This window comes from Cynocephalus volans, chromosome 2, assembly GCF_027409185.1.
Source record: "Cynocephalus volans isolate mCynVol1 chromosome 2, mCynVol1.pri, whole genome shotgun sequence".
Lineage (NCBI taxonomy): Eukaryota > Metazoa > Chordata > Mammalia > Dermoptera > Cynocephalidae > Cynocephalus > Cynocephalus volans.
This window is the reverse complement of record NC_084461.1, coordinates 75,917,472-75,936,001: the sequence shown is the minus strand read 5'-3', so window position 1 is coordinate 75,936,001 and position 18,530 is coordinate 75,917,472. Positions and strand designations below refer to the sequence as shown.

General features: G+C 37.2%; 1 protein-coding gene across 6 annotated transcripts in view; it reads left to right on the top strand.

The window, feature by feature from the left end:
• MEF2C (myocyte enhancer factor 2C) overlaps positions 1-18,530 on the top strand; it is a 164,831-nt gene that overhangs the window by 114,389 nt on the left and 31,912 nt on the right. For 3 of the 6 annotated variants that reach the window (XM_063087355.1, XM_063087353.1, XM_063087357.1), the window contains exons 5-6: positions 9,705-9,848; positions 17,729-17,915. In XM_063087355.1, coding sequence (XP_062943425.1) covers positions 9,705-9,848; positions 17,729-17,915 — 331 coding nt within the window. Of the gene's footprint in view, positions 1-9,704; positions 9,849-9,907; positions 10,046-17,728; positions 17,916-18,530 lie in introns of all 6 variants that reach the window. The other 3 variants (XM_063087356.1, XM_063087358.1, XM_063087359.1) reach the window with 2 other exon arrangements.

The window sequence follows — 18,530 nt, the reverse complement described above, 5'->3', positions numbered from 1 at the left end:
GTACTGAGCAGTATGTACTAACACAGTTGTCAATACCAGTCTCTGGGATGGCATATCACAGTCTCAAGCGAAGCCCTCAGCATTAGCATCTTGGGGAGTCTTCACAGAGCATCTGACTGGGCAAGTGAGTATAAGAGGCCCTCTCCCCTCATTGCCATCAAATCACTGTGGAATAACCAAAACCAAAATGAAAAGTTTCAGTAAAGAATGGCTTATAACCACTCATTGGAGAACAGGCTGATTTATTAGGAATAGAGAGGAATCAATTAGAAAAAAGGTTTGAATGTCAGGTATTATGGGGGAAGAAGTTGAGGATACTATAAATGAAATCTTTCTTCACAATCCAGAATCGGTCCTTGAAAATCTTTTTACCTGCCATTTAAGAGATTGAGGTGAAATATTTTCAGTGCTGTCTCGGACTGAAATCTGTTATTGGTGCCTGTTAGTTCTGTGATTTAAGACATGAAAACTACAACATGGAGAATAAGTAGCAAAACGAGGGTTACCCCACCAAGCCAAGGGCCATCCCAGCAGAGAAGTGGGCCAGGGTCAAGCTCACTAGAGCTCTTTACCTTTCTTCAGCCTGGCAGAGGCCTGGGGTGGAAGAGTGGTGTTAGGAAAAGAAGCAATTTGACCTTCGTCTTCGGAGCCCCTGGCTGTCTCAGAATTGAGGATTTTAATATTTCAAGTGCCATTCTCAGGTATAATCAAAATTGCCATGACATAAATCATCAGTTGCCAACTTCAAATCTTTATTTTGCATCGCCTTCTAGAAAAGTTCTGTGTATACTTTGTTTTTCTGAAAAGCTGGTGATGAACTAGAGATCCCAACTAACAGAGGTGCTGCAAAGTACATCAAGGATAATGTCCCTGTTTCTGAGGGAAAACCTAGAAATAGAGAAGAGATTGCACACAGGTGTCTTTTGTAACACCTTTGGTTCTCAAAACATTTATGTCCTCTTGGTAGTAACTTAGGACACCAGTAGCCAGAAAAGGCTCAAGAGCTGGAAAGGAGCAGCTCATAGTACCCTTTCTGAGCAGATCTAAACACAGAGAAATACAACCATTTGCACCCCAATCCAGGTGGACTCCACTATTCCCCCAGCTCCCACCAACTATCCTGTGCAGCAATCATGGAGTCATTACAGAGACTGCTTTCACTTACCAGAACTTGTATTCCTTACAAAATAAATAAATAAATAACACTTCCACCTTAGGAGACCACCCAACTCATTTCAATTAGTCTGTCACTGTTAGAAAGTATGACTGTCAAGTTTGTTTGCTCATTCCTTTATCCAATGAACAGTTACTTGAGAACCTACATGCAGCACACATATATTAGCCAAGCCCTCTACGGGAAAAGAAATGAGGTAGCAGAAGAGATCATGGGAAGTCCTGTGGAAATAAGGAAACATGGTGACTGCAAAAGGTAGCCCTGAGCTGAACGATAAATAAGAGGGAGTAGGGGGTAGGTAGGCTGCTCTCATTTCAAGTGACTAATCGTGCATTGACTCACCTTGAATGAGAAAGCATTTACGAGATAAGAGCCTACATGGAAACAAAAATAATGATTTGACCTTACTCTGATTAGCCAAGATAACATACACACCTTCTTTTGTTAAAATAAGTCATTAATGACTTATAAAACATGCTCCAATGTATTATTTTCAAAGCATCAGTGCCTCAAGATTCAGCTTTTTTGGTCCCTGCAACCCATTTACAAGTAAAATGCCATGGTATAAAAAGGTTAGTATATGAAATTACATTCACATTTTATACTTTCAAAAAACCTGCTTCCTGATCTTTCTTAATTTACTTACTCTTCTCCCCTCTTTCTCAACCTTTGTTTAATTTAAATCTTTTTTTAGTCCTGTTTCTTGTCTTTTCCTTCCCTATTCAAGAAATCACCAACATCATACATTCTTCAAGACTGCCGACAATGTCGTTCTTTGTATTCCTGCTATTTAGTTTGAATTACCAGCCTTAATTTTTTTAACTTGCTTTATACAGATTATTAGCTGTATTATCATGCATTTTGATTATTATATCTTTAGATGTTTCCTGTGCAGTATTTCACTTCAGATCTCTCCTGGATTCAGAATGTCTGGGAGTGTTTCATGGCTGAAGTGTGCCAAACCTCCCTGTCTCAGGCCTGTTCCATGCCAGCCTCATGAGGCATGCCCTGTCCAGGTTCCAGGAGAGGTGTGGTGGAAGAATCCTTAAAAACACCAAACCACTGACCTACCTTGAGGAAGTCTGAATCATCTGATTGGCCCTAGAATCACCCTGATTTTCCATGAATTCCCCCAGGCTAAGGTTGGCCCAGAATAAGACCAATGTCAAAGCCCAAGAGAATAGTGGAGCAGTAGACTAGCATACAAGAGTGGGGAAAAAAAGATGAACTTGGCCCAAGAATTTTAAAACGTGCTTATTTCAAATTTATAGTATCTGACTCATATTCACAAAAGTTTCCTCATGCTCTTTCCTACACCGTTTTTGTTTTTCCTTTTCTAACTTTTACATTGTGCCTAAAATACCACTACCTTTTTTCCCTTTCCATGATAAAATCTGTGCCCTCTTTCCTGCTACCTTTTTAATCACTCAGATTGTACGAGGGTATTTCGAAAAGTTCATGGAGAGGTCTTTTAATTCTATTTTCCACAAATTTTATGAAGTACCTTCTTATAATTGCAGCCTTCTTGATTTAAAGATTTTTTGAATGCTTAGTTTTTCTGACATTCATATTTAGACCAAAACCTCAATTTTTAAGCATTCAATGATATAAAACTCCTGAGTTATAATCAGTTTCATACATAGTACAATTATGTCTATACTGCATTGCTTTCTAACTTAAAAATTGTACATTTTAAAAAATAGTAAATTTATGACAGTTACTTAGAGTAAAACCCTGAGCTTTAATATAATGTGAAATAGTAATATAAAATAGCAAAAAAAAAAAAAGAAAAAAGAAACTAGATTGCAAAAATACCGCACTGAGCCTACTCTTTCTCCCTCTAACATTTGAATGTTCTTTTTTGTTCTGTTCTTCCATCCCTTTCCTTCTGTCATTAATGCTGCAAACATTTATTAAGGTCCTACCAGATGCCAGCCCCGTGCCAATTTCTAGTGATACAAGATGACTAGCAAATAATCCTTAACCTCAAGGAGCAAATGGGAGCAGGAAGAAAAACATGCAAACAAGTTATTTGAATCATACATTCATAAAAAGCATTTTTGCTTTCAGAGGACCACAGGCAACACCTAGTAGCAGTTAAAAATATGTATCAAGGGGTCTGGATCCACTTTCATCTCTGTCTGCAACCAGTCGGGCCTCAGTCACATGGAGAAATATCTGCATACATAACATAGAAGTGAAATGTGCCACGTGGGTTCTGCTTTCTCAGCAAACGTTTACTGAGCACCTACGTTGTGTCAGACTGTGCTCTATATTGAGACTCCCAAAGTGAAGGAAAGGGCTTTGTTAAGGACTTCTCAATCTAGCAGAGGAGACAAACACATAAATTATCAATAATGTGTGATTAAGGCTATCATAGAAAAATGTATAAAATAAAATGAGCACATGAATGAGTGAGAAATTAATTCAGTCCAGGTGATCAGAGAAGTCTGCAGAAAGCAGATGGCCTGTCAGCTCCACCTTGAAGGAAGACTGTCCTCAGCCAGGGGACAGATACTGGTGGGCTCGTTCCTGAAGGGGAGCCCAGCGTGAGCAAGGACACAAGGCCTAAAAAGCATGTCATTTATGCTCTCACTCCCTGGAGGGCCTGAGGAAGGGCCAGGTGATCCTTGGTGGTCTCATCCAGACTAGGGTACCAATAATTCTATGAACTATCACCATTCGTATGTTTATACGAGATAATCTGTGGTTATGAGGAGGCAGTTGCTGGATGTTTTCTTATATTCTATACATTAAAAGTCCTCCAAATATTTAACTAGTGTCTTATTTCCATTATTTGAAGGTGAAAAATCATTCAGTGAGAAAAATTTCAAGTCTGATATTAAGAGTGTATTTTGAGAAAAGGTATTTTAAAAAAACCCAGTGAAAATCTCAAGCTCCTCCCACCCTTTCCCCAGAAGGAATTAATATCTAGTTAGAATGAGCATTAATAACCTAGAGGAATACAATATTATTCAGTTTTATATTTTTTACTTTTTTTTTATTTAGACTTTTTTTTTTAACCACAAATGAGTATTTTTTTGGTAGAATTTAGTTTTTTAATACTCTGGATATAACTTGCTTGTCTAATTAAAGTCTACCTACTGAATGTACTAAATTCACAGTATTTTAATGTGTCTTTTGATTTCTAGAAAAAGAACAAAGAACTAGTGTATAGGAAGACATAGTACAGACAATGCTTACAGTGTAGATTATTAAAACCTATGGAGAAATTTCTTGGCACCTAATCTTACCTGAGCTAAGTGATCTGTCCTAGAATCACCAAAACAACCATACGATATCATAGGTCAGTTCTGTGCTTTTTAGTTTGAATTTGCATTGCCTGCTTCTCTGAAAAGCAAGTGAACAAAACAGTCTCTGGCATGTAGTAGGTTTTCAATAAATTTTTGCTGAATACATTTTACATGAAATAAAGCACTGGCATAGTCCTTAAGGTAACCACTCCCCAGACACTAAAGGGTCAGGAAGCAGCCGCGTCATGAAAACCAGCGTGCTGATATTGGAGCATATTTACAAAATATTCTTGGAAACTTCGTTCAAAGGCAGTATCCATTTCGAATGCACAGCCTATTCCTATGGGACTTACTACTTTCTAAAGATCATTCCTCTTATCAGTAGACACTTACCTTCATAAAGCTGTGAAAGACAAGCAAAGAAACGATTTAGGAACAGAGGAAAGGAGACTACCTTTTCCTTTTATAAGTTGATGTCTTTTTTCCTTGGCTTTTGTGTGAACACGACATTCATGCAACTAATAATAATAATTCCTGCATGTGTTCTTGACACATCAACCTTCTGAAGTTAAGGGTAACACTAGCTATGCAAGAAAGACAATTATTTGGATTTTAACAAAGGTTAATAAGAGTAATTTTGGGTTTTTCACAAAAGGATTTGACATTTCTGCTGTACAATGGGTAGGCACAGAAAAAGAAAGATGATGAAAATATACATTCCTGAGGACTGAGACTACCGACTTGGAAAGAAATTCTGTAGTTGGAAGCTTTTAATTTCTGATGGTGGTTCTCTGAAAAAAGCTGAATTTTACTTAAATAGCATTAATATAAAAATATATAGCTTCATATATTTGGGGAAAGCCAATAATTTAGTTATTTCTTTTTACTAACAAGAAATCATTTTCTAAAAACTTAAAAAAAATTTTTTTTTAATTAAAAACATAAGAAGAGATAAACAGTTTTAGTCATTGTATAGGAAAAGAATTTTGTAGTTAATAACATAATGTCTAAGACAAGAAATGAGAGCTCCATGTGGCATTCTTTTTCATTTATATTCCTTTCAGTAACTAAATAGAATCTGTTCCCCTACATCTATTTCATTAGAATTTTGGAAGCACCTGTCACCTATCATCATCAGTTTATACATATTTCAAGTTTTTCCAATGAACAAATGTAGTAATACGAGGCCCATATGTCCACATGTCTAGGAGTAGAGATTCCACGTGGTTTTTGGATTACCTGTCTGGGTTCCTTTTCCCATTTATTGTTTGGAGTATGTCACCTTCTGTCAATCTAATTATTTCTCCAAGAAATGCTGTTCTCAGCTCACTATGTGACAATTGCTGTCTTGTGAAATATCCCAAAAGCCTCTGCAGTCAATTGATCTACCCCAAAAGTGTCACTCTCACGTGGAAAGCTGACTTCGATATACAGGCTCACTCAAAATCACAGAGTTCTCTAAGGGAAGAGTTTCTTTAGGTACATAGCAAGAAAAGCTGGTGGTTTCAGTAGATCTCTTGCCTTATCTTGACATACAAAATAAATCCTTTGAAAATATTGTCAAACTGCGAGACACTTACATTATATACATCCAGGACTTCTAGCTCATGTGAAGAAATAACAATTTAAGTACCTACATTACCTGACCATCGACACTAGTACAAGATCAAAGAAGCTTTTAAAGGCCAACAGCAGAGATTTTGATTTTGCTAGAAAAAGGCCTGAAGGAATAATGCTTATTTATCCATTTATCAGCACCGCACTCTACCGAGTGAGCCACGGGCCGGCCCTATTTATCCATTTAGTAAGCCCCTTAGTTCATATTGACTATTCATTACTGTGATAAAGACAGACTTGGCTGAATCTAACAGTAATTCCTTTGTCATCATTAAATAGCTGTAGATTTTAAATATAATAAAGATAAAACTGCTCGTATAATTCTGCATTCACACTATGGCATTCAAGTTTGTGCCATTACTTCCATTTTCAGAGCTTTATCATTCTACCATAATCATTTGTACTTGGCAGAAATGTGTTACACAGGCACTCAGCTGAGGATAATATTTTTGAACAATTTTTTTCAATGTTCTAGTGATGTGATTATGGGGATTTGGAACTCAATATTAATTTGATCTTGGGTTTTGTGTTTGTATAACTCAAAATGCTCTTTTTAAAATATCACAATTTAACTTGAATCATTGCTTAAATACTGGTGCTATTCATTGCAAGATAATGTAGTCAGATACAAGAAGTATTTGGGGGAGAAAATGAGCCACTGTTTTTTTTCCCCCTCATCACTGCCATTTCGTTTGTGACTTTCTGCCACCTGCTTTGTTTGCCTAATAGTTTATACAGTTCTTCAGGTACACAGGGAACTGTTGACCTAGTTGGTTTTTTAATCCATAAACTGATCATTGTTTTATTGACCAATAGGCATATCCACTCGACTTAAATTTGACAGCTAAGGGGTCAAGCCCGGGGCGCGCTCGGGAGAGTGCGGCACTGGGAGGGCAGTAGCGCTCCCACCGCGGGTTCGGATCCTATATAGGCATGGCCGGTGTGCTCACTGGCTGAGCACAGTGTGGCCGGTCACAAAAAAGACAAAAAAAAAAAAAAAAAAAAATTGACAGCTAACAAGTATCAATATTTTAGCCATATTTTTATACTTACAATTATTTCACATCCTGACTTTTTTAAAATTTCTACTTCATTTATTTCAGCATTCAGCTCACAATAGAGTTGATTATGAGTGGGAGAGATCTAGTCTGCATCCTCACCTCACAACTGATAGCAAGCTCGGGCCGGCCCCATGTTGACTGATGCTTTGGCCATCATGCTTGGCCATGCTTGTTTAGACCTGGCATAAATTTTTTCTAAACTCTTCGTGGAAAACTTGCGAGAGATAATGAGTTAATATTTGTGGAGATCTTTCAATAAAGTATAATTGATGTTTGAATTTTTATAAACCAAACACAATATCTATCCCCTCAAAGCTTTGTAAGAATATTTAGCACACATGTATGTGCCAGATGGATTGTAATGACAGTTGATAGGCCTCTCCTAACCCTTGCGTTCTGTTGTCAGCAATCTGCATATCAAAACAACTATAATTCTTACAATAAGTTTTACTGGGTAAAAGATTCGGGTGCACATTGAAAAATCGCCTGTCTAGATAAAACTATACATTAACAGTATAGAAGATTTTAAATGAAAGGTTTATATGAGTATTCTTAACATGCCCTATAGAAATGTAGGTAGGTAATGTTTGAAAATTATCAGTTACATTTTTTTGATATTACCTGTTTTTCTCTATACAAATGAATTCTTATGAAAAATACGTGGAATATGATGTAGGACACTCAGAATTATTCTTAAAACCTCAAGGATATTCAGAGATTGAAGCAGGAACACATCATAATGCAACAAATAGTTATCACCTGGAAGAATGCTCCTGTGGCTGAGGAGCATTCTAACAAAAGAGCTTAAGACATAGGAAGTTAAGTTAGTAAATAAAATTATTACTCTAATGTATTGTGATTTCCTTTATTGTATTAATGTAGGAACCCTTTAGGAGTACTTATTCTGGGTGGAAAATGATGGCTGTAGATCCATGACAGGGGACAGGTGGCCCCTCCAATTATAAATTCCCCAAGATTGTAAATGTATATTTTATCATCTTGTGTCAAAATATTCATTTTAATATTCAAACATTCTACCACATAATAAGCTGTAACCATATGTTTATTTGTTATATTATACCACTGTAACATTAATAAATATTTACAGTGCCTCAGTGTATCCTAGATGTATTAGAAATCATAGCTCTCTTAGTTTGATTTTAAGTGAAAATCTTCAGTGCTTGAGAAACTGATTTTAAATAATGTTATGTTTGTTACACATTGATAAAAGCCAAGTAGTTTAATTTTTTACGACTGACACCCCCTTTTTAACTCATGTTGTTTTATTTATTTTCCCCAATTGCATGAATTAAAGATGGAGTGTTATCTCAGCTTTGAATTCCTTAACTTGACGTCGCAGCTTTTGCTTTATTTGTATGTGAATTCTGTCTTTAATAAAGATGAGCTCTGCTGAACTTTCCATTAATGAGAGACACTTAGGTACTCATTTCTTTATAATCGATCTTGGTAGTACCAGGAAAATTCAGAAATGTTGATAGTCTATTAATAATTAACATGGCAAGCTGTGTGATTAATCAGAAGTTTTATGATCTCTAAAAACATAACATTATCTCTGTAAATCGGATTGTGTACTATTAAGTTGACAACCATCAGTTTAAAAAAAAAAAAAAGTCAAACTCAGGACTCCTGACTCATACTTTTTCTAACTGTATGGAAAGTATTTATCCTTCTGTGACAGCTGAGACTAGACCAGATCTACATCCAGGAGACAGGAGGCTGAAGATAAGGCACTGACTTTTCACTTTCATGTGTCAGAAGACAGTCTCAGTGTGATTCCTACTCTGCTGAAAGCAGGAGAAACTTTGCCGGGTTTGGTAGTTACTGACTTGGTTACCCGTTTGCAGTGATTTTTGGCTTCCGTTCTCAGCTCATGATAATGAAGCCCTAAGCTCAGGTGTTTTGACTTTTCTTTCAGGCCATGTTTAGGAAAATAACTTCTCAATGCTATAAAATTCAATACGGTTTTTCACATATACAGAATTCCACAAACAAAAGTAATTCTCCATAGGGGTCCAGCATCTAAATATTGTTAATCAATGCTTGCTGAGAGTATTAGCTGGTTTTCTTACACCCTTTCGCTGTCAAGTGCATTAAAGCAAGGTCAGCAGGACATCATTAGTGCCAACATTACGTTAAATTCAAACTACGGATCTTTTTCCAACATTTCCGCTTTTGTCATCATCATGATTCTAAAATCATTGTGTAACATCCTGACTTCTAATTTTTCTGTGGGAAGATGGTGTTGCAATTTGCTGCCTTAATTGTGTTTTGCCATAATTGTCTCTCACTAGATATTTGAAGCATATATGAATTCCATATCACGAAACTTTAGCTCTCATACCCTTTGTTCATTGACTGAATTTGGTTGCAAAAGGAATATTTCCCTTTTATTTTTTTAAACTGGTGATGAGTGCTCCATTGAAATGACTCACTGCTTCTATCTGTGCTTTCTTTTCCGTAATGTAATATGGCATATGTAATAACCTAAAATACTGGACAGCTTGAACGTCTGTAACACCCCTGAATGTCTCTTACAGCCTTTGTCTAGGTTTGAACTTTCCAAATTATGTATTTCAGACATTGAGAAAGAAGGGCCTTAATGGCTGTGACAGCCCAGATCCCGATGCGGACGATTCAGTAGGTCACAGCCCTGAGTCTGAGGACAAGTACAGGAAAATTAACGAAGATATTGATCTAATGATCAGCAGGCAAAGATTGTGTGTAAGTACTCAGAACACCCTTCATTTTTTTTACTCTTGATATTTCTCTGAACCTGGCAGGCATTGAACAAGAAAGAAAACAAAGGCTGTGAAAGCCCCGATCCTGACTCCTCTTATGCACTCACCCCACGCACTGAAGAAAAATACCAAAAAATTAATGAAGAATTTGATAATATGATCAAGAGTCATAAAATTCCTGTAAGTACCAAAGGTAGATGGCTGGTCTGCTGATAACTGCTGCAGTAACATACCTTAACCCTCTCAGTGATGGCTTTCTCTAAGAAGCATTGGAACATCAAACAGATGAAATAGCCATCTCATCCCACGGGCAGTTTATGGAGAAAGCAAACCCTAAGGGATGCTGAAATTACGTAATCTAAAAGTTGCCATGCGAAGAAGTTCATTCTGAGGTAGAACAATTCACAGGAGGAAGAGAAAAATCTCTGTGACACACCCTGAATTTACACAATCTCTTAAACACACAGTCCACACAAATCCCAATACACTAGTAAAACACTAGAACCTTCTGAACACATTTGAGGATTTGCTATAAAATACATATGTGTATATGTACATTGTATGCTGAGACAGGAAACATAAGTGGAACTGCAGTTCTCTCGTGTGAACCAACAATCATCACCTCCATAAAAGCTGATTTCTGAATAAAACTTCATCCCCTCTCCCTATAACATGAAATTCAACAACAGCACTGAAGGGTTAAAGCTAATGCTCGCTGCAGGGAACAGACTGCATGAAACCTTATGGTAAGATTTCAACATGTTTGTGTGCTGGGGTGATTGTAAAGCTTTATCAAAATATCCGCTTTGCCTACACCAATATTTTCCATGCTTTAACATTTGGCTAAATTTTGTCTTAACCAACTCAAAAATTTTCTAACAATCAATCAAATGCCTTGCCAGATATTTAAGAGAAATAACTCTGCATGTATTATTTTGTTTGCCCACATATATAGAGGAATAGTACATACCTTTTATTATATTCTGTCATCAATTAAATGATATTAATTTTGTGACATAAATGAATGAAACTCAAGGCTCATATGCTTTCTGAATAAGTACTGTTTGTGTCTGAACCCTAATTGTATAAAGGCTCCTCAGTAGATAATTAATTCCTTTTCAAAAAAGTATACTTTTGGTAAGTTAGCAAAACAGCCTAAACTTGAGGTTTGAGAGAAACTCAACAGTGAAAATATGCTTTGACAATTACAAGTGCAGATATTTTGGGACAAAAGCTCTAGGCCAAATCCACACTGCACTCACAAGATAAATTAATGCTTTACCATAGTAGGTGCACAGTCAACCTGTATTGAATTAAATTAACACTTTAAAACTTATTTATAAAATGTCTGCATATTAAAGTTTCTATCCTTATAAATCCATGTCTGCTTCTTTTTTATTTTTTTTTATTTTTATTTTTTTTTTTTCTGCTTCTTTTTTAAATGAAATAATGTCAGCAGTAGAGTTTTGTTGTATTGGAATTATTAATACACTCTATCATGAAAGAAAGCTAAGTGCTGTAAATTCTTAAAGGTTTCATAAACCCAGATACTATATGCAGCACATTCACAGCGGGCACTTTATCAACTGAAGTATTTCCTATCATGTGCAGCCATGCATACTTATTATGCCCAGAATTCTTAAATTATAAAATGTCCATTGGGATTTTATCTTGCTCAGAAAAAGGAAAGAAAAAGCTCCTTTGGGCCAATTTTCAGTTCCTATGGCCTGAGTTTCCCTTGCTGCACAAACTTGCTATATATAATGGAGCTGCTATGTACAAAGGTCTGTGAATATAGGATTTTAAGGCAAAGTGCCTTAGATGTCTCAGATGGAAGGAATCCCCTGCACAGTTAGGAAAAAGGCAAATAAGAGAATACCTCAAAATGTTCCTGGAAAAACAGAATTAAAAGATAACGTGAATCTTTCCATGAACCTTTGGAGGACCCCTCACCTATGCAGTACCGCTGATCACTCTCCGTGGAGATGATCCTAAATATGGGGGGAGCTTTACCCCCACAGTTTTAAGAGAATGCACATTGGATCAGTTTTCCGATACTTCAGCAGGAACGAGATGTGACGCACGCCTGGATCCCCTCATAGTCATGTAAAGAGTTCGAAATCAAGACACATGGTTTCTTAAGAGGTGCAGTGGTGTGTGGCAGGGGATGAAAACCCACATTAGGGTTCCGGGCAGAACTGTGAGAAGGAGCCACACAGCTCTGCGCCGTGCCACGGAGTCATCTCTTCCTAAGTGTTTCAGTCTCCACGATGAAAAGCCCAGTTTCTTGCACATCACTCTCCGTTTCTGGAAGTCAGTTTTGTTGAAAGTTTCCACAGCTGCTAAAACATTTACAGCAGGGCAAGGACACTCTGCCCTTTGTGTGTAGAGTGTGTCTCCACCTCTTTAAAAACATTACAAGACTGTTTTTCTATTTCAAAGACCCAGTTTGAAGAGAGTTTCCCTTTTAAAATAGAAAACTTAATATTGCAGTCACCTGTTGGTATAATATAATTTATGCCCATATTCCTCAATTACATGAAATCATTCATGGGTGATTTGGAATCTTGTCGACCAGCATTTCCTCATGCCGGGTTTGCCATGGTTCATGCTGGGCTTCACAGCAAGGAAAAACAGCTCCATTTGAGAAACCAGGAATTAGGAAACGGGCTGAATGAATGAGAGGTGGATGCAAGATTGATTGAGAGTAAGTGGGAAGGGAGAAAGTAGAAAAAAAAAAAAGAAATATTTTTTCTTCAAGATAACAGAATGTGAAGAGAGAAATAATGCTATAAGGAGGATCAAAGGAGGAATTTAAGTGAAAAGCACTTGAAATAATTATATGCAGAGGAAGGAGGGATGCTTGAAGGAAGGAAAAGATTGAACATAGAGTTACAACGGAGATAAAATGGCAAAGCTACTCAAGACGGGAGGAGGATGGGATCTAAACAGGATGGAGTTGCAGATGGCCCCAGTTGTAGTTAAAGTGCTAGGTGAGTAGAGGAAAGTAGAGTGGGTGACCACATAGGACCTCTATTTTTTATATTTAATTTGGCTTCTGCAGGTGTTGGGGGAGGGGGAGCAGATGCTTGGAAGAGGATAGAGAACGATGAAAATTTGAGGACTGTGAGGAAACGGGAATGGAGGGGGAATGAATAAGTACATGCGAGAGTTGTCAGGCAGCCTTGAGGAAATTCAGAGATCAGCAACTCGTAGTCACTAGTCAGAGTTTTCTGATTTTTTTTTTTTTTTTTTCCCCAAGCGCTTAGCAACCTGGTACTGGTTGATCGAAACTTAAGGGTATCATTAGTGGCAGAAAAAGGAATTCAGTCCAGTCATTCACATTAAATAAAAGAGGGTCCGTTAACTAAAAGTATCTTGTTAAAAATATTTTATTTAAATTTTTATTGGGCTTTCCCTTGTGGTAAGTTTGGGAAAATAATGGATTTGGGATAAGAGTTCAGATACCTTTCTGACTATGAGGATTCACTTCAGTAACCACGATCACCTTGTTCAGGGAGAGAAACTAAAAGCTTTTTAGCTATCACGTCTGTAACTCTTAAAGCCAGGACAGGCTTCATGGGTATGTGACCTGGCTCTCCTCTCATAGGGCTGTGCTGGGTTAAATACTCTGCTGTCACTGTCTTGAAATTCTTAATATTTTTTTAAGAGGGGATCCCATATTTTCATTTTGCACTGGGCCCTGCAAATTATATACCCAGTCCTGCCTACAGCATTTTATTTAATTACTCCAAATTCCCTCTTCCCTCCTGTCTTGAGCATTCCAAAAATTTGGAACCTGGCCCTGAGATCTTTTCAAGTTTGGAGTTTTTAACTCCTTTTTGGCTTTCATTTTTTAGACAAAAAAATTTTAACGTAAATGCTTTTAAGTTTTCCAATTTTGAAAAATCAAGAAGAAAAAGTATAAAGCTATTTTCTTGGAAATATTTATATGTTATGATATCCTTTGCATTTCCAAAAATGTATAGAGCTGCTTGGTGTCTTCATGGATTCAACCATTTCATGCCTCAGATAAGGCAGTTGAGACTGATTAAATGACCTGCCTGGTTAAATGGAAATTCGTTACACAACCTGGACTGATGCTGAGATTTCTAATAGAAAGGCTAATGTTCTTTCTGATTCTCTAAGTTATCTTCTCAGTGTGGTCATTTTTAAACTTATAATTTGCTTTCAAAATTATTATAGCTAGTTCTTGAAACAGGTAAAGAAACAAAGCAAAAGATAGAATGCAAAGGATGTTGGCAAATTTTATGAATTCTGAATTTTTGAAGTATATTCTGATACCAGAATTTGACTACTGTTTAGCCGATCACAAATGAGTTTTATAATAATCATCAAGTTGTTTATGGTCCAGAATGCTGAGAACTGAATAATTCTTGAGAACTATCATCAGAGGAAGAGAGGAGCAGAGCGACTTTCACTGAACTGATTGCTAGGATGGTTCACAATTTATTACATAATTATTAATAATCTTTTATTTTGGATGTACATATAATCTCACAGGGATTGGGGTAGGGCTGGGCTTTGTTCTCTAATAAGTCACAATCAGCATTATGTAGAATATTCAGGGGAGATGTAGTTTTATAGCCAATCCTTAGATACCCACTAGCAGTTAAACATATATGAGTAGTAATAGTGAATGCAAATTAAAAATTTTTTAACCAAAAGATAGCTTTAAAATACCAACTCTGAGTAGATCTGAAAGAGGGGAGTCTTTACGGTTTGTTTTTTTCAAAGACCTCAGTCACTCCAGTGTAGATGCTCACCCACATTCCATGAGAATACACTTATTTCATAATTTAAGTGGTTTACAAATAAGCTACTAATATCCAGCCCTTATTCACATAACAGTATGACTTCTGACTGCAATATTTTATTTCTGTCCAAAAACTTAAACTGTGTTGCACAGTGATTTAGTAGCAAAAGCAACATACTCTCTAGTTAGATAACCTTGGGCCACTTACTTACTCTCACCAATTTAAAAACAGAAGAATTACATCTACAATGAAGAGATGTTGAAAGGGTAAAAATCACATTGTGTATATAAATTATACAGCACAGAGCCTGCTCAATAAATAATATACAGTAAATGGTAAGCTTGTAATTTTGTAGAAGTAGTGTCTTCCTAAAAATTCTCCTTTGAAGAAAAATACTCAATTCATATGATAAAAAGAGTAGGCTCTGCATTGCCTTATAACAAAACAGCTTGAGCACCTTGATGAAAGATGACTTTATTTGACCAACATCATAATTGATTTCATAACACAAGGGAAGAAAGAGCAGAGGGGAAAGATCAGGAGATGGGTGGGGGGCAGGGCAAGTTGCAGGATTAAAAAGAGTGGTCAGGGTGGGCTTTCTTGAGAAGGCCAGATTTGAAGCAGAGACCTGAAGGAGGGGGTAGAGTTAGCTGTGGAAACAAGACACATGAGGAAGGCAGGGAGAGGATGACTGGAAACGAGAATTTGGAGGTTGGAGAGATCTGGAACTTACAGGGCCTTGTGGGCCATTGGAAGAAGTTGGGCTTTTTACGCTGAGTAAGATGGGAACTCTCACAGGGTTTTGAGCAGAAAAGGTCTGTCACTGACTTACGCTTTTAAAGGATCGGTCTGATTATTGGGTTGAAAATAAAAAGGAGGGCCTAGACAGAAGCGGGGAAGTCTGTTCAGATGTAACTGCAGTGATCTAGACAAGAGGTGATGGTGCTGGAACCAGGGCGGTAGCCACATGCCCCAGCCATTCTGACCTCCACAATCCAACAGATTTGCAAAATGCTCCCTGAGGAGATAGTCCCACCCCTGTAGAGTATCACTATTCCAGGCCTAGAAAGTTACTGCTATGGCCCAAGGTTTCAGTGGAAAACATAGCAAACTCAACAGGGTGATTGAAGAGAGGTTTATTAAAAGGAGTGTTTCCAGATGGGTAGAGTTAAGTGAGAGTAGTGAAGGACATTAAAGCTTGCAACGTAGAAGCCGGTACCTCCTATAGCCCTGAAGGAGTAAGGGGAGGGAGAAATTACCAGAGCACAGCGAGATCTATGTCTGCAGGAGAAAGCAACCCAAAAAGAGATGTGGTCTTCCCTAGAGGAATGCTGCCTATGCAGCCTGTGGTCCAGCAAGGATACTACTATAAAAACTGCCCTGACTTCTCTCTCCTCCCACTGGCTGTACTGCTGCCCACATCCCCTCCACTGGCCAGTCTGCAGCCAGAGGGCAGGGGAGGCTGGTTGAAGTAGACTGGAGGGTCAACCCCTGTGCACGGAGCAGAGTGAAGAGGACAGAATGGATCTGGAGGGGCGAATAGGGAATATCTCACATAGTCACTTTACTTTGTTTTCTCAGGTATGCTAGGGCAATTCTTTGGCCTTTTGATGAAGGACTACAATATTCTATTCATTCTATAGACGTTTGCTTTACAGCATCCACTATTTTTTGTTCCTTAAAAAGACTCTGGAAATTTGGGACATGTTTATGCTTTCATGTCTTATCAAACATTTATATTGCATTATGTCATGGTGTTTATACTCTGTTTACAACAGATAAAGCCTGGTAAAGAATGACCACATTAATATATCACTTGAACATTTTTACTTCCCTCTAAAACAATGAAGAATCAAAGATCCATGAAAGAAAAGAGTTATGAAACATTGACTCTTGTCAATATTGACATGTTCATAACATGGAAGAAAAGGAAAATAGGAAATTAAAGAATAAGAGAGCATACACATAAACAGAGAGTAGTAGTATAATCATCAGCAAGATAAACATGGAAGTGTCATTGAATACGATGTATGATGCGGGTCAGCAATCACACAGCAACCAGCTGGGCCACGTGCACACATGCATTCACGGTTGCACAGTGGTTTATTGGGAACCCCAGCGGGAATGCCTTCTATAAACTTTGTTTCATATACCTCCATTTTATGTTGAGAATGCTCTATGCTCTGACCCCATCAGTTCTCTGGCAATTCAAACAGTATTTTCATTTGTAATGCTAAAAAAGGGGGGGAGGGGGTTTGGTTACAACTATGATTATCTATTTAGTGCAGGAAAAACATAAACATAATTTTGCTTAAATTGTCAAAATAACAGCAAAAAATCAATAATTGGGACCTGAATTGTTCTAATTAAACATCCACACAGCTTCAGTTCACTAAATATTTTCCAACTCTCTCATTTAGATTTAGGTCTTGCCATTTGCCAGTGGCAGTATGTACCAAAATGTGAAGCATAACATATTTTCTGAACTATTACTTTAAAACGTGAATTATTTAATGATACATGCTCTGTTGGATCCTGTATCTTAAAATGCCTATTATCTTTACAGTTACTTTTAAAAGACAGACTTTTAAAAATAATAATTAAGGTATATGTGCTATTCACATGCGTGGAGATGATTTTATAGCATTAAACTTCTGCATAAATATGCCTCAATAAGCAATTAAACCAAAGGCTTTGGTTTGCATTTTAATCCTCCTTTTTCTCTGTGTGTACATCACAGTCATGTACCTTTGATCTTGCAGTCATTTCTGGCACCAGATTCAGATCACAGATGAACAATTATTACTTAATAGAATGGAATTCAAAGACAATGGAGTCTAATGAAATGGAGCTTTGTTTTAAACAAAAGTGAAACGTTTTCTAATAGTTGCAAAGAAAGAGTTCTAAGAACATTAAAGAAATCAATTTATGATCTGAATATCTTGAGCTCTTTTTAATGGTCTTCTAGACACCAAACAGTTTGAAATTTTCTTTGAAAAGTAAAGACTGTCTGTACTTGAGAGTTTCTGTTACTATTCTTTTCTTTTGCCCATGTTTTGAGGTGGCTTTTTGTTTGTTTATACAGGCTGTTCCGCCTCCCAACTTTGAGATGCCAGTCTCCATCCCAGTGTCCAGTCACAACAGTTTGGTATATAGCAATCCTGTCAGCTCACTGGGAAACCCCAACCTTTTGCCACTGGCCCACCCTTCTCTGCAGAGGAATAGTATGTCTCCTGGTGTAACACATCGGCCTCCAAGTGCAGGTAACACAGGTAAGTCATCATAGGGACATAATGTTAACAAATCCTTGGAAGAAAGCACTCTGGGCAAAAGCCAAGGCTGTTTTATCTACAACGTTTTTTCTGTTTTTTCATTTATGTTCTTTCATTGCTTAAAATCCACCCCCTGCTAGGTCTTCTACAGGATAAAGCCTAAACCCTTTAGCATATCTTTTGAAATCTTCTGTAATCTGCGATTTATCGCTTCAGCCTGTCACTTCTCTGCTCCTGTGGCTATATTATTTGAACCACATACTTTTTCAAACAGGACATCAAATATCCTGCCTCTACACTTTTGTTTCTGCTCTTCCCCTGCCTAAAATGCCATTTTTCCTCTTCTTCCTAACAAGGCGTCACCTCTTCTGTGAAACCTTCCCCTCTATTCTCTAATGGCATTTATCACATTTAGTTATTTATTATTTCAGTCAATTTTTATTTATTTATATAGTAACTTACCCCACAAAGAATTTAAGACAAAAAGGAAATATGATAAGATAGCATAATTTGTAAGACATGTAAACTAAAAACAAAGCTGAGTCAGAAATGAAGTGAAAAGCACATCATAAACACATGTACACCTGCCACAAATTTGTCTCTACACCTCTAAGA